Consider the following 26,607-nt stretch of genomic DNA (forward strand, 5'->3'; position numbering starts at 1 on the left):
GGCCGGGGCGCGAGCCGAGCGCAGCCTCCCTCCTCTGCCGGGCCAAGCGCGCAAAGCGGGAGGAGCGGGCACGGCGCGCCGGGGCCGCCGCCGGGGGGATGCGGCTGCCTCCCCCGGCCGGCGTGTAGAGAGGGCGGGTCCCCGGCCTCGGGAGCGCGGCGGTGGAGGGGACAGAGGCGGCGGCCATGGCGACCCCCGGCAACCTGGGGTCCTCCGTCTTGGCGAGCAAGACCAAGACCAAGAAGAAGCACTTCGTAGCGCAGAAAGTGAAGCTCTTTCGGGCCAGCGATCCGCTGCTCAGCGTCCTGATGTGGGGGGTAAACCACTCGGTAAGGGCTTGGGCTGCGGCGCGCAGTCCCTTTCCTCCTCCTCTTCCTCCTCGCTCCCCTCCTCCTTCTGCTGCAGCTGCTGCGGGGCGGGGAGCCCGAGCGGGGACCCGGCCCTCCGGCTGCTCGCTCTCCAGGGTTGTCCGCCCGCCGCGGCGCCTCGGTGCCCCCATCCCCGCGCCGCGCGCCCGCCTCTCTGGGCTCCCCGGGGGCCACTTGGACCCCCTTTGGACCTAGAGCCGGTTGCGGGACGTAGGGTCCCATCTGCAGTTGAGCCCTGCGGCGGGTACCAGTGTCGCCCCCCGTGCTCCCGTTCGTGCGTCGGCCGGCTGGTCCCCGCAGCCGGGCAACTGGGAAGTTTGTGCAGGGCACGGGTCCTCCTGGGCTGTCAGCCCGGGCGGGGGCTGCTGGGGTCTGAGCCTTGGTGATCGCTCCTTGATGTCGGGGGGGCGGCCGGGGCGGTCGGGTCTTCCGCTGGCTTCAGGTGTACCTGTGCGAGGTCAGGAGCGTCCGGAGCCTCCCCGCGGGGGGAGAGGGGTGAGAATACCGGAGATCGGGAGATGTGGGCAGCGGCTTTAGTGCTTAGGTCCTTTTTTCCTTTAAAGGCGATATTATCGGACGCAGGGAATCTTTTTGGCAAAGAAAAAGCTCGTGTAAATATGGCACTGGGGTTTAGTATCTTCCTCTGCTCCGCTCCCGCATCGCCCTGCCGCTGTGCGGGCTGGAGAGCTGCTTGGCGGGGAGTCTTCCTCTCCACACCTCCTCCCCCACCTCGGGGAGCCAGGCCGAAGTCACCGACTGCGGAAGGGTGGCCTGGGGATGACGGGGGGGGGGGGGGTCTTGGCTGGGCGGAGGGAAAGCCGTCTCGAGTTGGCCGCACCGGTTTTGGGGGTTTGCTTAAAAAGGCTGGAGGGAGAATGCTCCGAAAGGTTAGCTTAACACACAGCCGGAGGCGATGGAAGATGAGCCGCTGCGGGCTATGCGGACTGCGGTTTGAGGGTCTGAAATAGCCTCCTGCTGATCTTACTGCGAGAAACTCCTGCAGTTTTAATCTCCTTAGGATCAGGAAACATGATCGGAGCTGTTGGCCGAGCCATGAAAGTTTAAGTGAGCTTGTGAATTCTGACCATGACCTTACCCACTGCAGTCAGTTAGCATGTGAGCAAAAGTGTAAGCTTGCTCTCCGTACTTTTGATTTCTGTGGATGTCTGTGTGCCCTTTTGAGCGTAATAGAAATGGCAGAAAACCATGCTGTTTTGTTTTGTTTTGTTTTGTTTTGTTTTGTTTTAAGAGCACTCTCAATTTAATGAAGTTGTTTAAAACCGCTTAGAAGCATGCATTCTATTTATAGTTTTCTTGCCCACGGCAAGCTGGGGAAAACGTGGAACAGTATCAGGATATATTGTGTTTGCATGAAGTGATGGTGTCTAAGAAAGTTGAGAAATGAGTGTCTGATCCACTGAAGTTCATCTTCACTTCCTGATAACTTGTTTAGCGATTGGGAACGTGAGCTTGTCCAACCGCAAATGTGAATGCACCAAAAACTCTCCTCTTAAGGTTTATCGTAGTAAATAAAATGGAATTTTTCCTGTATGATGCATCTACAATTTAGAGTTATGCCTAATTCTATTAAGCTTTTTAAATTATTTTTTGTTAGTTGCTTTTTTTTAAAAAAAAATGCTATTCTGTATTTATTGGTGCTTGTATCTCCTTTGGAGTTCTGGTGTTTGGGTCAGAGAGTGTTTGTGTCTGAGGGTTTAAATGTAGTAAAGGATTGCCAACAATATGCTGCTGAAAAAAGAGTGTGCTTTCTGGGATTTAGTCCGAATTCCATCTTGCTTCACAAAATCTTGTAGTTGTGCATATTTTATTGTAACCACTTACGTTGCTACCTTATATTTATGAATTGCTACATTTGGTTTAGAGTTTCTTGCTAATTGGAAATTTGTAAGCTATCTAAAGCTTACAAAAATGACATATGATTTGTGGATGGTACACTTCGTGTTATTTTCTTTTGCTTTCAAGAAAAGGTAGCAACTCTTAGTCGTCCAGAGGAGTCAAGTTTTAGAGTATGTAACGTAACCATGTTATTCACTCAGCAACTTTGTAGTAGCCACACAGACAGTTCCAGACGTTGCGCAAAAGACGGCTAAGAATGCCACTCAGTTTTTTTGTCCAAATATCTTTATTTTGAGGGCTTAATCGGCATAAGAATGGTCTGTTTCACAGCCTTCTTTTTCAGAATGTCTATTTTCTTTATTATCTCTGAAAAAAAAAGTGAAGTGTATGTAACTATGAAATCTAAGTACCAAGATGTCATGTATTTCTGGTTGATTTCATTTTAGGTGGCAAAGTCTAATACTAGATAAACGTTTTTATATGAACTTGACCAAATATGACCAAAGTGTACAGTTTAAAATGAGAATAAACTTCGTCAGCGTTATTAAGAAGGAGCAAGCATAGTGCTGTATATGAATAGGGACATTTGAGAAAACACAGCAGGAAAGGAGTGGATAATTCAAATCCGTCTTTCTCCTACATCTCTTTTTTAATTTATTTTTATTTTTTTAAGATTTTATGTTTAAGTAGTCTCTACACCCAACATGGGGCTTGAACTCACAACCCCAAGATCAAGAGTCACGTACTCTACCAGCCAGGCACCTCTAACATTATTCTCCTACATTTATAACGTGGCCAGAATTAATGGGAAAAGATTTGTCATGAATCTAGCAATTTCGTGCTTTTATACTTCATTTCAATTTTTCTTTTTTTTTTTTTTTCAACGTTTATTTATTTTTTTTTTGGGGACAGAGAGAGACAGAGCATGAATGAGGGAAGGGCAGAGAGAGAGGGAGACACAGAATCGGAAACAGGCTCCAGGCTCTGAACCATCAGCCCAGAGCCTGACGCGGGGCTCGAACTCACGGACCGCGAGATCGTGACCTGGCTGAAGTCAGACGCTTAACCGACTGCGCCACCCAGGCGCCCCTTCATTTGAATTTTTCTTAAGGATGTTTAGAAATAACTAACATTTGGAGTACTAAAAAGAAAAATCATGTTTATTTTTATCACGTAGGCATCTTATAAGAGGTTTGGGAACCTTGTACATACTATGGTAAAATGCTCATTGTACATGTGTTCTAATTCTTTCTCTAATTCCGCTGACCTTGGGCATATAACTAGTTTTGCACCAATGTTTGCATCTGTGAAGTAAGGTGATTGGACTGGATGATTTCTAAGTATTTTTCTAACTTCAAGATTCAAATGTTTTTACAATCTACTTGGTTCACAGCATTATATTGGGATCCATAGACTAGCAGTAGTAATAGTATGGAACTAAAGTTGCGTTACCGTTGTAACCTTGAACATGCAGCTGCATTCAGGGAATTTTCAAGGCCGTGACCAGAGGGAAGGATATCTGGGGTGATTGGAAGAGAGGTGTGAACTGAGAGTTTGTTGGATTGATTGGAGTTGGACTGCATTGCGGTCTATTAAGTCAACGTCTATTTGATTGAAATGTAAAAACTTGAAATTAAGGTGGAAATTTCCAAGTCAATTGTGGTGGTAATTCTCAATGACAAGAATAAGCCTGACTTTGTGTGGTGAATTTGATACGTTACTGCTTTCTAACTTAAAATACCCAGCAGTGAGTGGATCGCTGCCAATTTTTATTTTAAGTATTTTAAGCAGGGAATATAATTGAATACATAAAGGAAAAGACTACTTCAGAAGGCGGTTTTGTCTTGTTACATTTGGAATTAAACTAAAAATGATCAGGCAGTTAGCTTCTTAAAATTGTATTTTAATAGTGCGTGGAACATGTAGAATGATATGAGCCAAGACTTGTTTTAAAGAGAGATACTCTAAAAGATTTTTACGAAGAGTGCAATGTGAGCCTTTTGGAAATGTGAATTTAAAAACCTAATTAAGTATCGAAAGGAATTCATGTGTATAGAAGAAACGTAAAGGACATAAACCTTATTTAAAACAAATACGGTATTTAGAAGGCGTCCGTATTAACGCTAAAGTCTTTTTGTTGCAAGCTATAGAAATGTGAATGAGCTTAGCCAGAAACTTTAAAAATTAGGAGGGTTTTGGAGGTCTGTCACAGTGCAAGAAGGGATTGGCCACCAAAAGGACTGAGTTCAGCCATAACTGGAAGCAGGTGCTTGGGTACTGTTGGGACTTTTCTGTCTGTTTTGGCTTTATTCTTGCTCATAGCTGACTGGTTCCCTCCACAGGACCGGGAACTGATGGTTCCTGAATTTAGCATTTTGTAATTCCTGCCCCCCCAAAAGGGACTTTCTGTTTCCGATTCAGTTCTAAAAATCCCATGGAGGGATTCTGACCCGTTTGGCATCCCCCTGGGCTAAACAGTTAGGAAAAGATGGAAGTTCTTGCCTATTGGGACAGTTCCCTTAAGGATGGAGAGGGCCTGGGGGCGCCTGGGTGGCTCAGTCGGTTGAGTGTCCGCCTTCGGCTCTGGTGATGATCTCTCTGTCTGTGAGTTCGAGTCCCGCGTCCGGCTCCGAGCTGACAGCTCAGAGCCTGGAGCCTGCTTCGGATTCAGATTCTGTGTCTCCCCCTCTCTCTGCCCTTCCCCCGCTCATGCTCTGTCTTTCTCTGTGTCAAAAATAAATTTAAAAAAAAAAGAAGAAGAAGAATGGAGAGGGCCTGGACAGGCAGGATTGGGCAGGGATCTGTCCTAGTGGTAGTTTGGGCCATAATGTAGTTTTCGGGGTTCAGCATCCATAGCTTTTGTTACATTGTCAGCAAGGTCTGGGACTTGAAATAAGTAAATAGTATATTAGAGGAATAGTGGTGTCTTTGGGGTTCGTGGGTTTATATTTGGGCACGGAAAAAAAAATGAAAGAAGGAAACTAGGTTTCAAAATGACATGAGTGACTGTGAAATATTGACTGAACAGGATATAATGAGGCAGTTAAATTAAAATAGTGATTAGCCAGACGTTCGCTGAAATGTACTGAATGGAACCCAAACAACCATTCATTCAAGAACTAGTCCCACGCTGTTTTTATTTCTTCCCTTCATCAGTACGGTTTTTAAGGTATCTATTTATTTATTTTGAGAGAGAGAGTGAGCCGGGGAGGGGCAGAGAGAGAGCAAGAGAGAGAATCCCAAGCAGGCTCCGCACTGTCAGCACATTGCCCGTTGCCGGGTTTCATCTCACCAACCGAGAACTGACGCTCCGAGAGATGGTGACCCGAGGCGAAATCAAGAGTCAGGTGCTTAACTGACTGAGCCACCCAAGTGCCCCATCTTCTCTTTCCCTTAGAGGAAAGAAGAATGCCAAGCAGACACAATGTTTGTTATTAGGGAAATCGTTTTAAGCCCCCGAAAATTTGGGATTCTATCCTGAGAAGAGAATGCATTTTCTTCTCCCTTTACCAAATAACTTTTACTGAATTTGCGTGTTCAGAATGATGCCCGTCACAAGACGATGATTTCTCTTTCTAAGCCAGGATCATCTGCGCTGCCTTTTGAAAGATTTTCAGCAGGAATTGTAATAAAATCCGCCATAAGTTGACCAGCAAATACAGTCAAACGGAGCAATTAATTCGGCCAACATCCCCTTTGAAATGCAAATTTTGGAATTTAAGGGAATTGGTGCAATTGGGCAAAATGGTTTGTGGTCAGACAGATAAGGTTCAAATCCTGCCTCCATCAGGTGTGGACTCATTGAACAGATGATTTATCCACTTGGGCCTCAATTTACTCATTCTTAAAATAGAGATGATGGTGATTCTCTCACAGGGTTATTCTGAGGGTTAAGTGAGATAATGTATTTCAAGTCTAGAACTGTAATTAACCCATAATAGGGAGTTATAATTGATACCCCCCCCCAAAAAAAAAAAAAAAAAGATCAAATTCAGATGCAGTTAGGCTGGTAGCATATTCATAAGCACCAGAGAAGTGATTCTCAAAATTTATTGTGTGTATGAATCACTTGGGAACACTTTAAACATGCAGATTTCAACTCAGCGGGTCTGGAGTAAGTCCCAAGACTCTGTGTTTACCGTCCGTGCTCTTAGATGATGATGACGCTGCTGGTCCTTGGGCGACACGTTGAACAGCAAGACCGGCGGAAGGAATAGTGCTAAAAATAAAGAGAAATAGTCAGGATTTGTCCCCTGACTGCATGTGTGGAATCCTTGAGAGAATGATGACCCCATGGTAGACTTAGAAAAGTTAGAAGGAATTATGTACTGAAAAAGGGTAAAACATTTTCCGGCTGGCTCAGTTGGTAGCTGGAGTGTGTGACTCTTAATCTCAGGGTCGTGAGGTCAAGCCCCATGTTGGGCATGGAGTCTACTTTTAAAAAATACACGGGGCACCTGGGTGGCTCAGTTGGTTGAGCGGCCGACTTCAGCCAGGTCACGATCTCGCGGTCCGTGAGTTCGAGCCCCGCGTCGGGCTCTGGGCTGACAGCTCAGAGCCTGGAGCCTGTTTCCGATTCTGTGTCTCCCTCTCTCTCTGCCCCTCCCCCGTTCATGCTCTGTCTCTCTCTGTCTCAAAACTGAATAAGCGTTAAAAAAAAATAAAAAAAATAAAAAATACATTAAAAGGAAGTGTCGAACTGCAGGTGACAGTGAATGGGCATTGTAGTGACAGTGTCCACCGGTGGGGTGTTGGAAGGTGGGATCACGGCTCAGGAGCAAGGTTAGGGCCGGGATGGAGAATGGAGAATTGCCCGTGCCGAGTTGGTGGTGGAAGCCAGGGGGGTCAAGTAGGTCTCCGAGGGGAACACTTGGCTTTGAGGGAAGGATGGACGAAGAGACAGGAAGCAAGACATAACCCAGCGGGAAGGCCCGCGTATTAACGCTTCAGACATCACGGTGTACAGGGACGTGCTTTCTGGGACGGTGGCTGATTTGGTATGCACACATATACGCATCTATTTGTGGGGAAGCTGAAAGATTTAAAGAACGAATGCACGGAAGGAGAGGCAGCCCGTCTTTGGGGAAGGTTAGAAGTAGAAGGAAGGTGGGAGATACCATTTTATTTAGGGATGCCCAGGTATTTTCCTCAACTCCCTCACCTTCCATTCTCACCTCTGCCGGCCTACCCAGATTTTTACCTTGACTGAAACGTTAAAAATACCTCCTAGCTCATTTTCCCTGTATCTGCTTATATCCACATTTCCCTTTTTGTGCCACACAGCCCTGTGGCAGTCCGGTGAAGGCTATGTACGGACCGACCCCTTCTTACAGTAATGCTTTTGGGTGAATAAATGAAAATATGGAGGGTACATCCTACCAAGTTCAGGGATCCCCTGAATTCTGTCCGTGGACCACCTGGGAGTTGTGGAGCCCGACTGAGGACTGTTGAAAGAATCAGGCGGGAATGGTGTGGGGTGGGAGATGGGGAGGAGCACGCAGCAGCCAGGAAGAATAATCCATAGTAGGAATGTGCAGAGATGAAATTAATCGCGGCTTGGGGCGCCTGGGTGGCGCAGTCGGTTAAGCGGCCGACTTCAGCCAGGTCACGATCTCGCGGTCCGTGGGTTCGAGCCCCGCGTCGGGCTCTGGGCTGATGGCTCGGAGCCTGGAGCCTGCTTCCGATTCTGTGTCTCCCTCTCTCTCTGCCCCTCCCCCGTTCATGCTCTGTCTCTCTCTGTCCCAAAAATAAATAAACGTTGAAATTAATCGCGGCTGGGCACACAGGGCTAGTAGGTGCCGTGATTCAAACCTGTACCCTCAGCAGTGCCTGGGGAGCTCAGTCAGTTGAGTGTCAGACTCTTGATTTTGGCTCAGATCACAATCTCACAGCCCTGTGTTGTTGGGCTGTGTGCTTGCAGCCCAGAGCCCACTTGGGATTCTCTCTCTCTCCTCTGTTTCTGCCCCTCCCCCCAAATAAATAAACATTAAAAACAACAACAACAAAACACCTGTCCCCTCAGCCATTGACCTCTGCTTGCCTGGGCTACCCTGGGAATTACTCACTTATGTCCTTAGTCTTTCCTTTCCTTTCCTTTCCTTTCCTTTCCTTTCCTTTCCTTTCCTTTCCTTAGTCTTAAAAGCTATACTTTGACAGAGATTAGCTGTTGATACGGAGGAGAAGTGTTCAAAGCAGTTTTTTCCTTTGTATATGTATGAATGATTATACATTCACGATATGAAAGATATGATATGAATGATTGTATATATTCAAAACACTTAGGAAGAGGGTACACCACACACACACACACACACACACACACACACACACACACATATATGTATATATATAATTTATTAATGAGTAATGTTGTAGGGAGTTTGAAAACAGTAACCTACCTAAAGAGAAGCCTTTACATTTCAAGTAAGTCTTCATGGTTTTTCACCTGTCTGCTGTGGTTAAGAACTCAGGCCCCCGCGCCCCCTGGTTGGCTGTGTGACTTTGACAGAGTCATTTGAGCTCTCTCTCAGTTCCTTCCTTATAAAAAGAGGTGGAGCTAGTACCTACCACAGAGGTGTGTTGTATGGGTTAAATGAGTCGGTGCTTGTAAGATGGCTAGAGTTGCTGGCACGTGATAGGCTCCTAATAGATGTTAGGAGTCATTAGTATGTCTTAAAAAATATTTTAAGTGGTAGAACATGAGCAGTTTTTAGAGTGCACGTTCAGTCCATTTTTACCCTAACCTCACTCATAGATAAAAAGTCGCAGTTGCACTTGGGATCCTTGTGCATCTCTGAGTTGTAAATTAACCCTTTTAGAATTCTCTTTGTGCCCTTTAATTTCTGTCTCTTTTTTGTTATAATGTTCTTTCTTGTATCTTTAATGCTGCCACCACCCACCAGGTTGTTTGAGGTGTGACAGTTTTCATTCAGATCCGTTAGTTGTACATTATGGTCCGCTATTGGTTTGATTTCTCTTTCTTTCTTTCTTTCTTTCTTTCTTTCTTTCTTTCTTTCTTTCTTTCTTTCTTTCTTTCCTAATGTAAGAGACACTGTGCAAGACTCTTCAGATGCAGAAGGAATGTATTGTGGACCCTGCCTTTGAATTGCTCACAGCTTCAGGGGAAACAGACATATACATAGACGTATGTATAAATAATAGAGTATCAAGAATGCTAGGTGGGGAGGGAATTACACGGGTGGTCAGAATATAAACCTCGTGAAGGAGACATTTGAGTGAAGGGATGAAGGAGGTGAACGGGTTGGATATGAGGATATCTGGGGGAAGGGCATTTTAGGTAGCAGGAACAGCTTGTGCAAAGGCCCTGAGGCTGGTGCTGGCGGGGCATGTTTAGGAAACCGCAGGGAAGCCTGTGTGGCTGGAGCAGTGTGAGAAAGAGGGAAAGTGATAGGAGATGGGGACAGGGACTGGAGTATGATTACTTCTGCCCAAGGCTCTTGGACAAGAGTTCAGGAGGCACAGACATGGGCAGGGCTTTGAAGATGGGGTAGAATGTTCCTGCTGGAGAAGACAGGGAAAGGTGTATGTGGCCAAGGGAACAAACTGGTAAAAGTAAGCAGACTGTGTGGAGAACGGTGAGTGGTCTGGTATGACTGTGGCCCCGGGCCTCGCCACTCACGGAATGTGACGTACAGAATGGCGGCGTCAGCCATCACCCAGGAGCCTGTTAGAAACGCAGAGTCATGGGCTTCTTTGCAGACCTTCTGGGGCAGGATGTGCGTTGCAACAAGACAGGTGGTTTGTGAGCGTATGACAGTTTGAGAAGCTCTGGCTAGGGTAAGTCTTTGGTTTCAAACCCTGGGGTTCCTTGCAGGTGCCTCCAGCGCTAGTGGGAGGGGCTGAGCTGGTGGGGGGGATTTAGCCGCTATGGCAGCTTCCTCCAGAACAGCTTGTTTTTGTCATCATCATCTTGTATGTGATTTTTTTTTTAATAGTCTCCACGCCCAGCATGGGGCTTGAACTCACAACCCTGAGATTAAGAGTTGCGTGCTTTACCGACTGAGCCATCCAGTGCCCCCTCATCACCATCTTTTTTGTTTTAAGTTTATTTATTTTGAGAGAGAGGAGAGGGAGAATCCCAAGCACACCCTGTGTTGTCAGCGCAGAGCCCGATGTGGGGCTCGATCCCACGAACTGTGAGCTCATGAGCTGAGCCGAAATCAAAAGCTGGACTCTCAACTGACTGAGCCACCCAGGTGCCCGTCATCATCACCTTTTAAAACATTTTTGATTGGAGGCACCGAATACGTACTGTGTAGGTGCAAGGGCAGATAACGTACAGGGGGAAACGATTCTACAACCAAGAAGCTTGAAAACCACACAGGTAAATGATAGGGAATGTTTAGCAAATGGTAGAAAAGGTAGTTGCAGGTCAGATTTTAAAGGGCTCAGTAGCTGATGTTTGCCACTGAAAAACTCGACAACAGTTCTGATGAGGGCCACTGTAAAATGTAGTGTAAATCGTATTGTATGCTCTTTGAAACTGTGTCTTACCTTTTCTCTCTCCCTAACTTTCCCTCTAGTGTCTTCTCCCTTTACCCTCTTCCAGCTGGTAACCTTTAATGCTTTGGAAGACATTGGCCCAGGGGCGCCTGGGTAGCTCAGTCAGTTAAGCGTCCGACTTTGGCTCAGGTCCTGATCTCTCGGCTTGTGGGTTCCAGCCCCATGTCCGGCTCTGTGCCGACAGCTCAGAGCCCCGAGCCTGCCTCGGATCCTGTGTACTCTCTCTCTCTGCCCTTCCTCCACTCATTCTCTGTCTCTCAAAAATGAATAAAAATGTAACAACAACAACAAAAAATTTTTTTTTAAAAAAGAAGACATTGGCCCCATAGAAGCCCACGGACTTCCATTCTTCCCACCATGCAGTCTGCTAACTTTTGGACAGCTGAATGCCATTAGGCCAGAGACATGCTGGAGGGCTGCACTGTCCAGGTTGGAAGCCACTGGTCACACATGACTAATTCAATTGCATTGAATTAAAATAAAATCTGGAACGTTCAGTTTCTCTTATCGAGTGCCCCACAGCCACACGTGGGCAGTAGCTCCTGAGCGGGACGTCACATCCTCACGTTGGCGTCCACTCGGTTTCCCTGTTCCTTTTTCTAGCAGGTGCGCAGCCTTGTCTCCTGCTCCTGCCTCCTGTAATCTGTCTGTCGCTGCTGCGTCCCTCTCCTGCCATTCTCTCTCGAACCTGCTGTAGCCTCGGTTTCATTTCATCTTCCCCGCTGCAAGGAGCCAGCACCAGTGATGCTACTGGATTCGGATCCCCAGGACCCCTTCTCGTGTCTTTTCCTGTTTTCCTTCGGCCTCACCCGCTACCCTCCTTAGGTACCTTACCAGCTTCCTCCTCCTTTACCCAATCTCTGAAAGCTGGAAGGTCCCAGGACTCTTTCCAGGGTCTTCTAGAACTAGGCACAATTTATCTACACGATCTTATTCAGTCTTGTGGCATTTCATGCTGATGACTAAGAAGTTTTTATCTTCAGCTCTGAGTCCCCTGCTGGGCTCCATATTCAGTTTCCTACCAGATACCTTCCCTCGAATGCCAAGCAGGCGTCTCAGAAGTGACCCACACAGGGCTCCTCTCCTCCTCCCCCGCTGCTGCCTGCCCCAGGCCCCTTTCTCCCCCCATCCGTGAACGGACCACCGTCTCCCCGGCTGTTCAAGCCAAAAAAAACCCCTTGGTGCCAACCTTGATTTTTCTCGTGTTCTCACCACTACCATTTCCAAGTCCTGAGTATTTCTCTCTTTGCATATAAATTCCCTCTCTGCCGAAACACTGCAGGCCGCCTGATTTCACCCTTGCCCTGTTTCAATTCAAATCCTCTATACTGGTAGCAGAGCGATCTCTCTGAAACGTAAATGATATCCTGTCACTTCACTTCTTCAGTGAGAACCTTCCAGAGGCTTCGTGTTGCGTCGTGAGTAAACCCCAGACTCTCCTCTGTGGTTTGCAAGGTCTTCCCGGCCCGGCCCCTGCTTCTTTCTTTGTGTCACCCCTTCCTGCTGTCTCCACGATTTGCTTGTTCCGGCCACGCTGGGCTTTTTCTGTTCCAGACTCGGGGCAGCCGCAGACCTTCCGCATTTACTTTCCTCTTTGGAATGTTCTTCCTTCAAGTGTTTGAATGGCTGTCATTTTAGTCTCCCAGCTAAAGGGCTGTCTTCTTGGATGGCCCCTCCAACTTCCTCCACTCACGTTACTCTTGTTTTCTCTGAGACACCTCACACCGCAGAAACTGAGTTGTTTACATGTTGATTACTTACTTCCCCCCAACTAAGATGTTCAATTCCACAGCGGACGAGACTGCCTAATTTACTCGATCCCCGGACCTCGAACAGCACCTGTTTGCAGTGGGTGCCCAGTAAATACCTACCGAATGACTGGATGGAGCTGGATTCTATAAACTGTAGGCCAGGAGTGCTCCGCTGGTATTCTGTGAGCCTCTCCACGGTAAACTTTCATCCACACGTAAAACTCATGTTTGCTATGATCGAGCGTGGTATTTACAGCATTTTGCGATAAGAGGGATGGAGTGACCCCGAGCCGAGGCCAGAGAACGAGCTTTGTTTACAGCAGTGTGCAAGAGCTTTGCCTTGAGCACAGAGCAGAGACGGTGCAGCCAGTAAAGCACTTCTTTCCTAGAATGTCACGGTGTTGAAGGGCCACCAAGAGACTTGTGTGAAGACTGAATGCGTTCCCGAACAATCTGAGATGTTATCGTAGAGCAGAGTGCACCGCAGTGTTCTTTCCGGTTTATTCCCTGTAGTTTGGGTCTTTTAATGACTTCAGGTATGCCTCTAAGAATTCTAGTATTCAGAAGCGTGCCATAAATTAAATTTGAGATTCTTTAACTGATGGAAAAATAGTGCTAATCCCAATATCCCAAATCTTTGTGGGTATTTTTCCGCTGTGTTGTATTTCTGCTGGTTCTTATTCACGGTGGGTCCTTCCCATATTTTCTTGGTTATCTTTGGCTATGAGCTGCTCATTTTCCTCGGACAATTACTTGGGGGGGAATTCTTTGAGTCCCTTTAGAGAGGATTGCTTGTCTTTGCCACGTGGCAAAAGGGGTGGCCAGGGGTGCTATAAATCAAGGCCATTTTATTTTATTTATTTATTTATTTATTTATTTTTTATTTTTTTAACGTTTATTTATTTTTGAGACAGAGAGAGACAGAGCATGAACAGGGGAGGGGCAGAGAGAGAGGGAGACACAGAATCTGAAACAGGCTCCGGGCTCTGAGCTGTCAGCACAGAGCCCGACGCAGGGCTCGAACTCACGGGCCGCGAGATCGTGACCTGGCTGAAGTCGGACGCTTAACCGACTGCACCACCCAGGCGCCCCGATCAAGGCCATTTTAAACTAACTCACAGCTTGGAATTTTCTGAATGTCACCGTGATACAAATTTGGGCTGCAGTCCCCTGGGGGGAGTGAAATGGGTTTATTTTTGATGTGTACTTACCCTGAGGGTGCAACCCTTTTGGATTCTAGCCTCAAGAAGAAAGGGTTTAGATCCCCACACCTACCCCTCCTTGGATGGGCTCTAGGCTCTGACTTCTGTTTATCTCAACCCTTGAGACCATCAGAGCCCTGAGGGCCAAAATGGCTTCTGGGACTAAGCTGACTGCTCTTCCTTAGACTTTGGCAAGCTAACTCTTGCCTCCTCGGTGCTTTGGTGTCTTTAAGATCATGTTTAAAACACACTGTCTTCCTGGATGTTTAGTTGTTGCCAGCAGCAGTGTTGATCTCCAAAACCCAGTTCTACTCCACTAGCGGAAATAGAGATCAAGCGGCAGAGTTTCTCGATTGAGGGGATTGGCAGGCATTAAGGGACAGGTCAGAGCCTGCCATGGTCCTGGGGCAGGATCCTTCAGTCAGAGACTCCATGCCACGGGAGGAGAGACTCCCAGGGGGACACTGCGGTCCTGTGGGAGTGGCAGTAAAGACAAAGGGTGTGCCTGAGGGATGTTTTGGAAGTAAAATCAACTGGATTGGGTAGGAGGGAGTAGAGGACAGCTCTGGGGTTTCTGGCTTGGTTGCCTAAATAGTTTTCTTACCATTCTTGGTCTATTATTGTTACCTTTTGGGCGATTAGCCAACAAGAGTCTGTATTAACAGTGCTTATGTAACTAATATGTGGAAATGATTATATTTCTAATTTTGAACTTTTCACAGATGTTTCAATTTATAGATCAATCCAGCATTTGATGGATAACTCAGCATTTGATGTCCCCAATCTGAACAGAATCCTGAATTGTGGGGTTTAAAAAAAAATTTTTTTTAATGTTTGTTTATTTTTGAGAGAGACAGAAAAATGGGAATGAGTGGGGGTGGGGCAGAGAGCGAGGGAGACACAGAATCTGAAGCAGGCTCCAGGCTCTGAGCCGTCAGCACAGAGCCCGATGGGGGCTTGAACCCACAAACCGTGAGATCATGACGTGAGCTGAAGTTGGATGCTCACCCGACTGAGCCACCCAGACGCCCCTAGAGAGTTTACACTCTTACAGGGAAGATGTAAACAAGGTGGTAAAATGGTATATTAACAGAAGGTTTATTTGGTTGTAAATGACAGTCAAGAAAGTCTGATGAGCTGAAGGAAAAATGGGGTTACTGGGTCACTCGTGGATCAGAAGGGCAGGACCCTTAACTGAGCCTCCCATAGGCTAAGACCCAAAGTGGCTCCTTTCCCACTGTCTGATCTTGGCGTCACTTTCTGTGAACCTTTTCTCTGAGGATATTGTCATTTCTCGGCTGCTTTATGGAAGTAGGCCCCACACAGCTTCTAAACTTATTTGTCCCCAGATCCAGGTCCTTTAAGATGGCAGTTAGCCACTCTGCATCCAAACTTCGGATTTCTCAAGAGTGATAGAAAGGAGGAGGGGCAGAAAAGGAGTCGGTGGCCATCAGGTCCAGCCAGCTGTCACCACGGGGAGCCGGGCTGCCCATGGCACTTGAATGGAGCGGCGGAGACAGCCCTCAAGCCTTGGAATCCTCCTGGGTAGCACCCCTCCCCCCAGGTTGTGTGCACAGACAACAGAGGATTGATAAGCCGCCCCGGGGGACAGGTAGTCCTATTTGAGTTGGATCTCCAAGAGTGAATTGTCATTAGCCTGGTGTAGAGACCAGCGAAAACAGGTTGTTGGCAGAGCGAAGAGTATGTACAAAAGGCCTGCGTCATTTTCAGGGAACTGCTGAGCCTTTTCGGGGGGTTCTCTTATTCTTCCCGTCTTCTATTTTTATGGTCTTATTCACGTTGCATTCTTCCGTACGTATTTCTGGCGGCATTACTTCTGTTTGCATTAATTTCTTTAGGCTTGATCGTCTGGGATTAGAAGCGTAGGTGCTAGACAGCCTAGCGTTTCAGAGCGTAGCGTTATCTGGAGTTGCAATAAGCATGCTTTGTTTGTGTTTCCTCAGCCGCCACTTTGAGGAAGGTGTTCTGGATGACAGCCCCCGGACGGCCTCTGTGGCATGGCACGTGACCCTGCCCACACAGCCTGCCCGAGGGAGCCCGGGTGCCAGGGGCAGGTGTGGGCTGGAACCAGTACCGCCACCCGGGCACCCCGGCGAGGGGCTGCCTCGGCCAGAAACAGGCACCCTCTCCGTAACTTGCCTGCACAGAGGAAGCTCCTTTCTCGATGTGCACAGAGGTGCCCTGGGTGCCAGCGGCTGCCCTGCTTTGCCCCGCTTTTCTCCGCTCACGCGTCCGAAATTCCTCACGTCCAGTTCGTGAGTGGCGGTGGCCTCGATCGAGGAAGCTTTCTTTCAGGTGCTGCTCGGGCTGGACAGAAGAAAAGAGGATTTGTGAAGTTCCCGTACCGATTTGAACCTGCTTTAGGAAATGGGTCGTTATGCCGTCTTTTCTGCCGCGTGCGTGTTTCTGTAGTGCAAATTAGTTGGCCCACGATTGGTAAATAGGGAGTGATGGCACACGCCGTGGACATTGGTACACACACAGCTTTCCGTGAGCGTGTCCCCGCTGAGGGCAGCGGATGCAACGGACACTGACAAACAGCCAGGGGCCGCAGCCCCGGTAGGACAGCAGGACTGCGCCCCTTACTCATCCCCACTTCTTCCTCTGGACTCAGCAGATGCTCAGTCTTAGAAGTAGGAATTTTGTGGTTCTCCCCAATCTTTCTGCGTTTTGTCCTAATCTTTGTGCCTTGCGAGCCCAGTCGGTTCTCACATTCTTTCCACGGGGTGATCTTCACAATTGTGTTTCTATTATGTAGTCATTCATTTACTCAAGTTTATTTATTTTTGAGAGAGAGGGAGGGAGAGCATGGGGGAGGGGCAGAGAGAGAGGAGGACAGGGGATCCGAAGCAGGAGCCACATTGACAGCAGCGAGCCCGACGCAGGGCTCGAACCCACAAACCGTGAGACCGTGACCTGAGCCGACGTGGGACACTTAACCGACCGAGCCACCCAGGCGCCCCCACAGTTGTATGTCTTTAAAAGATAAAGTCCATTCTGTATACAATTGGAATCAAACAGTTTTGGAGACCGAAGTGTGTATTTTTTAGCATTTTATTTGTCAAGTGTTCTGGTGATAGAATTCCATAGGTTTTGAGTGGTTTTGCGTGTGTATGCAGAACTTAAAGTTTTTCAGAATACCGATCACACTACGACAGAAACATGTGTATTTACAATTTTTGTCCCATAGCTGTATACCCAGGCTGGAACCCCCCTCTGCCCACACAAACACGCGGTCCTTGTTATTATTTTCTTCGCTGCCAGGGATAACCACCTACAACGGCGATGGAAGCGTTACTGACTGAATCATCCGTGGTCTTAAAAGTTTGGAGACCCATCTAAGCTACCGGAAACTTAATTTCTTTCTTTCTTTTTTTTTTAAGTTTATTTATTAATTTTGAGAGAGATGTGGGAGGGGCAGAGAGCAAGGCAGAGAGAATCCCAAGCAGGCTCCGTGCTGCCACCGCAGAGCCTGATGCAGGGCTCGATCTCACGAACCGAGAGATCATGACCTGAGCCTAAAACCAAGAGTCGGACGCTGAGCCAGCCAGGTGCCCCTAAACTTAATTTCCATATGGTCCTCTTGAATTTCCTTAGTAATCCTCTTCCCGCCTGCCCACACTGCTGGCCCACTGTCCTCTGCTCAGGTGTCTCTTGTGTTCACGTATCTTTCGCCAGGTCTGCCCTGACTCCTTAAGTTTCCGTGGTCCAAGATTACCTGTCTCAATGTGCTACTTAATCAACTTTACCTTCTTGAAAATTTACTGCAGCTGTCTTCTGGGCCCACAGTCCCGAGAGGAGACTTTCTTTTCAACTGACCCCTCCCTCACAGAACCAGGCTTTTACTCTAACATTAGGACTTGGAACATGTTTCCTCATAGAAACAAATAGCCAACTGAAAAATGAATGTTTGGAACACAACCCATTCACAAATTGGATTCTGTCTGCACACAGATGAAAAGTTCAAATGCTTTGGCATAGAAAGAACTGTTCAGAAACAATTACGATAAACCCATAAGGCACTTACTTTTTTTTTTTTTTTTTTTGGCGCGTTGAGCCAGAGTAGGAGGACAGGGACAGGTTTAAGTTTAAAAGAAAAAAATAGGTTAGGGGCGCCTGGGTCGCTCAGACGGTTCAGCGTCCACCTTTGGCTCAGGTCATGATCTCGCCGTCCGTGGGTTCGAGGCCCGCGTCAGGCTCTGTGCTGACAGCTCAGAGTTGGAGACCGCTTTGCAGCCTGTGTCTCCCTCTCTCTCTGACGCTCCTCCGCTTGCACTGTCTCTCTCAAAAAATAAACAAACATTAAAGAATGTCCAGAGGCAATCGGTGTCAATGTTTCGATGTGTAGTTTTCAATCCTTTTTTATTTATTTATTTGTTTATTTGTTTTAATTACTTTTTAAAAAAATATTTATTTATTTAAAAAAAAATTTTTTTTCAACGTTTATTTATTTTTGGGACAGAGAGAGACAGACCATGAACGGGGGAGGAGCAGAGAGAGAGGGAGACACAGAATTGGAAACAGGCTCCAGGCTCTGAGCCATCAGCCCAGAGCCTGACGCGGGGCTCGAACTCACGGACCGCGAGATCGTGACCTGGCTGAAGTCGGACGCTTAACCAACTGCGCCACCCAGGCGCCCCAAAAAATATTTATTTATTTTTGAGACAGAAAGAGACAGAGCATGAATGGGGGAGGGGTAGAGACAGAGGGAGACACAGAATCGGAAACAGGCTCCAGGCTCCGAGCCATCAGCCCAGAGCCCGACGCGGGGCTCGAACTCACGGACCGCGAGATCGTGGCCTGAGCCGAAGTCGGACGCTTAACCGACTGAGCCACCCAGGCGGCCCTTCAATCCTTTTTTAAAATCTCATTGAGATTATACTGTCCGTCTACTTCGTCTTATCGTTATGTATTCCTTGCAATGGTAATTTTTAATGACTGCCTAATAGTCTAATGAAGTTTTAATAGTGTATACATTGGTTCCATTTTTTTTTTTTGGCTCCCATAAATAATGCTGCAGTCAACATCTCCCCATATAAACCTTTTTCCTTTTTTGGATAGCTTCCTTAGAACAGACTTGCCTTTTGAGGAATTATTTGGTCAGAGGGTATGAGTATGTCAAGGCTCCCGGTACATGTTGCCAAATTGCTCTCACAGAGGGCTGTTTATATAAATATATATTTTTAAAGGATGCTTTTAACCCGCTTACAGCCTCGTTTAGAGGCATTTTAGGTAGTTCAGCATACGTGCAGTGTGGGGTTGGAAGACCAGCCGCCATGCTGTCCATCTGTCTGTCCTCTAAGGAGAGCTGTGGTCAGTGACCCACTGATCACAATTTCGTTCTTCATTCAAGTTTAGAATCCTCAGGGTCTCCGAAACAGAAGGCTTTGTAATTTCCCTTTTTTTTTTATTTTTTTTAAATTTTTTTTTCAACGTTTATTTATTTTGGGGACAGAGAGAGACAGAGCATGAACAGGGGAGGGGCAGAGAGAGAGGGAGACACAGAATCGGAAGCAGGCTCCAGCCTCCGGGCCATCAGCCCAGAGCCCGACGCGGGGCTCGAACTCACGGACCGCGAGATCGTGACCTGGCTGAAGTCGGACGCTTAACCGACTGCGCCACCCAGGCGCCCCTCCCTTTTTTTTTTAATGTTTATTTACATTGAGAGAGAGCAAGTGCATGCGTGCACCTGCGTTGGGGAGGGGCAGAGAGAGAGAGAGAGAGAGAGAGGCAGGGAGAGCATCCCAAGCAGGCTCCGTGCAGAGCCGGATGCAGGTCCTGAACTCATAAACCATGAGATTGTGACCTGAACCGAAATCAAGAGTAGGACCCTCAACCGACTGAGCCACCCAGGCGACCCCATCGTTTCCTTTTTTTTTTTTTTTTTTTTTTTCTAAAAACAAAGACCACAAGACCAACTATGTGCTTTCCTACAAGTCTGGGGTCTGGAAGTTGGGGTGGAGATAAGAGTAGGACAAGTGGTGGTCAGTTGACAGCTGGTAACTTTTCAGGCAGAGTACTTGGATCCCAGAAGCGGGCCAGTGTCCTCTGTTTATGTTTGACTCCACTTCAACTGGCCGTACTCTACGTAGCTTTTATCATACCCACCCCTCTAGCATTTCCTGGCGGGTAACATGCCTAAAATAGAACACCAGGAATTTGTAGTTGGTTCCCCAGTCTTACCACTTCGCATGAGACCTGACCAGTGGATGATTCAGAAGGTGGACCGCTGCACTTCGTTCCGCTGCAGTCCGTAATTAGAATATATGTGTTTGCTCTTTAAAGGTTGAGTGCTCTCAGCCCTCGGTAGTCCTGTCCTTGGCTTGGAGCTCCGCTCTGTGTGCTGTCCCCTCTGCTCAGCATTATCTGACGTAAATACATCAGTCACCTGTGCTGACTTTACAAACTCCCTGCAGCCTGGCAAGGCCAGGCAGGGGAGGTGGAAGCTTCGCCCAGGTAGCTGTGAGCGCCCGGCTCCTTCCTTAGTTAACTCGTGTTCCAGAAGGAGAAAGCCATGTAAGTTTTCCTTTGGACAGAAGTGAAGGAGTATATTGTGTAGTTTAGTAAACAGTAAAAGAGTAAAATAAAAGAGTTTTAATAGATAATGAAAGAGTAAAATTCCCGGGGCACCTGGCTGGCTCAGTCAGAAGCACGTGTGACTCTTGATCTTGGGGTCGTGAGTTTGAGCCCCGCTTGGGGGAGGGGGGGTAAAGATTATAAATAAATTATAAAATTTATAAATTTTATAAATTATAATTTTATAAATTTATAAATTATTAAAATTTATAAATAAATGATAAAAAATAAAGATTAAAATAAATAAATATTTTAAAAAATACCAAAATTCCCTGTTTTAATATTTAACTCTTGTACATAATATGAAAAGTAACATTTCTCTTTGGCTGAAGAGGAAGAGTGCTTGAGAACACTGAAGAAAATTGAAGGGACAAATGCGAAAGGAAAGGAAAGGTCATGCTTATAAACCACAGTCATCCAGATACACTGTTATTCCCACTCTGTGTGGATGTGTTTTATTGTGACAGCGGTTAACTACGGTTGCCAGTTTTCAGAAGGCCTAAATTATGGACTATTTCAGATGGCTGCGGGCTTTAAAATTAGTCCCTGGATAATGCGTTTCTTTTAAAATTGAACCTTAATTGATTTTTATTTTTTAAAGCTTGAATTAAGTAGAAAATTAAGGGCCTTTTATAAAAAGATGGTAATGTATATTTAGCTCAGATGATTACTTAATAGAGAATTATTCCTATCCTATTATTATTTTAAAATATTAAGTGACACGAAAAGCAATAAATATTACATTTTGTTAAAAAGTCTCTTTAATTTATGTTTTATTTAAAAAAAATTTTTTTAACGTTTATTTATTTTTGAGACAGAGAGAGACAGAGCATGAACGAGGGAGGGTCAGAGAGAGGGAGACACAGAATGTGAAGCAGGCTCCAGGCTCTGAGCCGTCAGCACAGAGCCCGACGCGGGGCTCGAACTCACGGTCTGTGAGATCATGACCTCAGCCGAAGTCGGACACTTAACCAACTGAGCCACCCAGGCGCCCCGAAAAGTCACGACCATTCTGAATGGTCTTGGAAAGTGTGTTGAGTGAGAACATAGCCAGTATGACTTTTCGATATTGATAAATTAACTGCAATTTTTCACTGATTTCAAAATAAGAGCTTTTTAGAATTACGAATATAAATCTTTTATGTTCTGTTTTTAAGAAAGTACTTGTTTCCTTATGTGAGAGATTTCTGCAAGAGTTCAAGAAAGCTTCCGTACGGATTGTTTTCCACTTAACCAGAGTGGCCAAATACTGTTTCAGAACAAATTTATTCCCATCTCTGAACCTCCAGAACAAGAGACCATTTAAGAATTCATTTCTACTTGGTTATTTACCAGAAGAAAAGGCTGTTCTGATGGCGTGTGGAGTAGTCCAAAATAAGAGTTGTGCTAGAAACGTTTACTTACAACCATTGGGTATACCAACTGAGGAGAGACCCTTTTATCCTGTTTCCTTAAAAACCAAAACCAAAACACAGGTCTTTTCTTATCATAAACAAATTGGAAAGAATATAGATACCCATTAGTGTGATATGTTTGGGGTTAAAGGAAATGATGCATCCGTGTAATGAAATACATTGTAACTATTACACATGCTTATGGAGTTCAGTGTCACGGCTGTGTAGGACTGTGATAGGTTGAGTGAGGACACAGCCTGTGTTTTAAAATATTACAGGTCTCTCTGAGGAGGGGAGGGAATCATAGGTTTGTTTTTTTTTTTTTTTACTTTCTACTTACATCTTTCTATAGTTTGACTTTTTAAAAATGTTGAGCATGTGGTATTTACGATTAGGAAAACAAGATGTGCTCTTAGGTATGGTGGATGGGAAGAAATCTTTTACAGATTGAATTTGGATAGGCAGAAATAATTACATATTTCTGTTTGTGAAATAGATATATTTACTTGATATAAAGGATTTTTTTGGGGGGGGGGGTAGCCATCCCAGGAAGTCCCTGGATTATAAAGCATTATTGATTGTTTTGGGAGAAACTGTGAAGTGACAAATGATTCTGAAAGTTGTTACTTTTGGTGAGCATGGGAGAAACAGAGATAAACTTGAGTGATTATCACTAATTTTCTTATAGGTATCCGAGTTTTTTTTTTTAACTTTTTAAAAGTTTATTTTATTTTTTATATTTTTTATATTTTATATAAAGTTTATATTTATTTTGAGAGAGAGAGGGAGACAGATCTCCAGCAGTGGAGAGGCAGAGAGAAAGGGAGAGAGAAAAAATCCCAAGCACTGTCAGTGCTGAGCCTGATGTGGGGCTCGAACTCATGAACCACGAGATCATGACCTGAGCTGAAGTTGGGGTGCTTAACCAAGCCACCCAGGTGCCCCTAGAACACAATGAATTTTTTTAAGTTTATTTCCTTATTTTTGAGAGAGACAGAGACTGTGTGAGTGGGGGAGGGGCAGAGAGAGAGAGAGGGAGAGAGAGAGAATCCCAAGCAGGCTCTGCACTGTCAGTGCAGAGCCCTATATGGAGCTCAAATCCATGAACCGTGAGATCGTGACCTGAGCAGAAACCAAGAGTCAGATGCGTAACCAACTGAGCCCCCCAAGTGGCCCAAACACAAAGAAGTTTTAAAGATGCATTACAGATAAAATAAGTATTAACAGCCAAAATCTTGTCTTGTTAAGAACGTTATTGTTATGTGTTTTAATTTTTTTTTAATTTTAATTATTTTTTGAAATGTTTACTTATTTCTCTTGAGAGAGAGTGTGAGCAGGGGAGGGGCAGAAAGAGGGGGAGAGAGAGAATCCCAAGCAGGTTCTGTGCTGTTAGTGCTGGGGGGGGGGGGGGGCGCCCCTCGATCCCATGAACAGTCAGACCATGACCTGAGCCCAGATCAACATTTGGGCACTTAACTCACCGAGCCATCCAGTTGCCCCAATTTTTGTTATTTTTTTAAAGTTTATTAAATAATCTCTACACCCAACATGGGGCTTTAATGACCCTGAGATCAAGAGTTGTGCGCTCTCCCAACTGAGCCAGCCAGGCCCCCCATGTGTTTTTAAATGAAAGTATACGGATGAATTTCTGTCATTGTTTCTTTCTTGTTAGTTGCGAGAGTGGACGAGGGAGAGGGAGACAGAGAATCCCTATCAGGCTCCCTGCTGTCCACGTAGAGCCCCACTCGGGCTTCAGTCTCTCAAACCGTGAGATCTTGACATGAGTTGAAACCATGAGTCCAAGTGCTTAACTGACTGAGCCATCCAGGCGTCCTGTGTCATTGTTTTTAAAAATCTTTGTGACCAGTCTGCGATTTGAAAAGTGTGGTTCTACATTCAACTTATTTTGTTATTTGGCTTGAAAACTCATAAGAGCTTAAAAAAAAAAAAAAAAAAGTTATCTCACAGAGATACATTGATCCAAATAAATAGTTGAAGTTCATTAACGACTATATTTATTAACCAGCAAATTTCATTTTCAAACCATCTACCAGTTATGCAGAACATTTGGTTACAATTTGGTGAATTTCCTTTTTTCCCTGATACCATTAAATTCTCAAAAAATGTATTTCAGTTTATATTAATAAGGATGGTGGAGGGTTGAAATACACTTTTTACATTCACTGACTTTTTTTTTTTTTTTTTTACCATTTATTTATTTTTGAGACAGAGAGAGACAGAGAATGAACGGGGGAGGGGCAGAGAGAGAGGGAGACACAGAATCGGAAGCAGGCTCCAGGCTCTGAGCCATCAGCCCAGAGCCCGACGCGGGGCTCGAACTCATGGACTGTGAGATCGTGACCTGAGCTGAAGTCGGATGCTCAACTGACTGAGCCACCCAGGCGCCCCTCACTGACATTTTTATTTATTTATTTATTTTTTATTTATTTATTTTTTTAATTTTTTTTTTCAACGTTTTTATTTATTTTTGGGACAGAGAGAGACAGAGCATGAACGGGGGAGGGGCAGAGAGAGAGGGAGACACAGAATCCGAAACAAGCTCCAGGCTCTGAGCCATCAGCCCAGAGCCCGACGTGGGGCTCGAACTCATGGAGCGCGAGATCGTGACCTGGCTGAAGTCGGACGCTTAACCGACTGCGCCACCCAGGCGCCCCCACTGACATTTTTAAAATGGATTAGAAAACTGTTTCTAAGTTCTCTGTAAATACAAAAGCACCCCTTTTCAAATTGCCGTCTCCATAATATGAGTTTCTTTCCAAAAAGCAGTTATTTTCTTGAACTTTTTAGAACCTCATCTTTACCTTGAAGGGACTAAGTAAAAGCTCATTTAAAAATATCCGCCAGGTAGCATATTAGTGACAGCTACTTGTGATCATGGAGTAGGTCAGTAAATTTAGAACAGGTTGTATTTACATAAAAGAATATGTTAATCATCCTTAAGACAATTCTTTTATGTATTTTGCCATGAGAAAACTAGAACAGCTCTGGATGGTATAAAATATTTTTGTGGTCACTCCCACCTCATTACTTAAAGTTTGCGTGTGTGTGTTTTTTAAGTTTTATTTATTTATTTCGAGAGAGAGCATGAGCAGGGGAGGGGCAAAGAGAGAGAGGGAGAAAGAGAGAATCCCAAGCAGGCTCTGCACTGTCAGCATGGAGTCCGGTGCGGGGCTCAAACTCACAAACCGCGAGATCATGACCTGAACCAAAACCAAGAGTTGGATGCTTACCGGACTGAGCCACCCAGGCACCCCAGTTGTGTTTTTTCTACCACATCGATGACATCCTACCATAAATAAACTGCGCAGATGATGGGGACCATATTACATGTGAATCCAAACGAGGGTGCCGGTGTTGATGTAAGAGGCATTTCTTTTCCATCAAAGATAAAAAATAGAGGCACCTGGGTTACCCAGTTGGTTAAGTACCTGATTTTGGCTCAGTTTATGACCTCGAGGTCCGTGAGTCCGAGCCCCATGTCGGGCTCCGTGCTGACAGCTCAGAGCCTGCAACCTGCTTCAGATTCTGTGTCTCCCTCTCTCTCTCTATCCCTCCCCCGCTCGCACTCTGTCTCTCTCAAAAATAATCATTAAAAAAAATGTTTTTAAAAGAAGATTAAAAAATAACCATAAATGGACATTCTGAGAGTTTCTCCCCAAACCCAGCAGATCGTCTTGCTTACTCCTCCCACCCCCCCTGCCGCGTACACATCCCTTAGGAGATTCTCCACGCAGTATGTATGTGATGGAGTGACTCCGGATTTGCACCTTTTCATCAGGTTCTCTTCATTTCTTAGATTCTGTTTCTAAAAAAATCATAAAATCTGCTTAGAACCAGATGCTACTTGTGATCCCCACCCCCCACTCCCCCCACTTCCCTCATCTTATTCATGAGAAAACAGGCATTGAGAAAGAGATCGTCTTCAGAGGGGACTAGAATCACGTCTCCCTGGCCAGCACTGGGCTGCTCTGTGTCAGTTCGTCTCCGGGTCGTGTATACATGACCCACCGCTACCCAGACAAGCTAGTGGAAACCTGTTGATACCTGACTTCCTAAAGACTAATTTCCTTCTCAAATCTCTCTGCTCTGTTCTTTTGCTTCCCAAGCATATGGCCTTGAAATCCTCTTTCTTTTTCTTTTTCTGTCCTTTTCATCCCAGACACATGCTTCGTCTAGATATTACTGAAATGTGAAGAATACTCCGAAGCAGAGTCTCATTTCCTGAGAAGTAGCCTTCTAAGTGAATCAAGATGCAATACAGAATCACTCTGTTTTTAGTGAAGGTGAAATCTTTATAACCTGTCTACTCTCCAAAAGTCCTCGAGACTTAACAAGGAAGGTGTAGATAAAATAAACACCAAACAAGGTAAAAAAAAAAAAAATCAAATTGTAAAGAAGGAGAGGGAAATATATATTTACCATAACATTGTGCACAGTCCTGGTTAAGGACCTTGACATTTGAACTTGGCTTCTTTAGTAGCCACGACAAAGCTGTGACAGAACTACCCTTGTCTCCTACCAGGACAAACACTGGTTTCATTTTCACCGCCCGGTTCTGAGGGAAGTTTGCTGTTAGAGGGCATCAGACAACAAAATGAATTGTTGTGGAATTCGGTGAAGGCCATGGGCGAAAATGTGACCCGGGGCTGGGGACTCAGGATGACTTAGCCCAGGTGTATGGCCTTTTCCTAATCTGGCTTTATACCAAGACAAGGCTTGAATAAATAATGCAAGAATCAATTTTTCCGGTCTGGCGTGGTGATGAATTGAGGTCATTATTGAGCGCCTAACGGATGCGTTTTCTGCATCGTCGACTGAAAGAGGATTCACATGCTGCAGAATTAGTACCTCGGAATGGAGTTCGCGAAGGCCACGTTGTATTGGGTAAAAGGAG

At 45.7% G+C, this 26,607-nt stretch overlaps 1 protein-coding gene across 1 annotated transcript in view; it reads left to right on the plus strand.

Annotated features, from left to right (window-relative positions):
* The first annotated feature begins 6 nt into the window (after positions 1-6).
* PIP4K2A (phosphatidylinositol-5-phosphate 4-kinase type 2 alpha) overlaps positions 7-26,607 on the plus strand; it is a 197,082-nt gene continuing 170,481 nt past the window's right edge. The window contains exon 1 of the mRNA XM_040451242.1: positions 7-329. Within this exon, the coding sequence (XP_040307176.1) occupies positions 186-329 (144 nt within the window). The 5' untranslated portion in view covers positions 7-185. The remainder of the gene's footprint in view (positions 330-26,607) is intronic.

The sequence above is a fragment of the Herpailurus yagouaroundi genome, unplaced genomic scaffold, assembly GCF_014898765.1.
Source record: "Herpailurus yagouaroundi ecotype Mexico unplaced genomic scaffold, PumYag 203, whole genome shotgun sequence".
Taxonomy (NCBI): domain Eukaryota; kingdom Metazoa; phylum Chordata; class Mammalia; order Carnivora; family Felidae; genus Herpailurus; species Herpailurus yagouaroundi.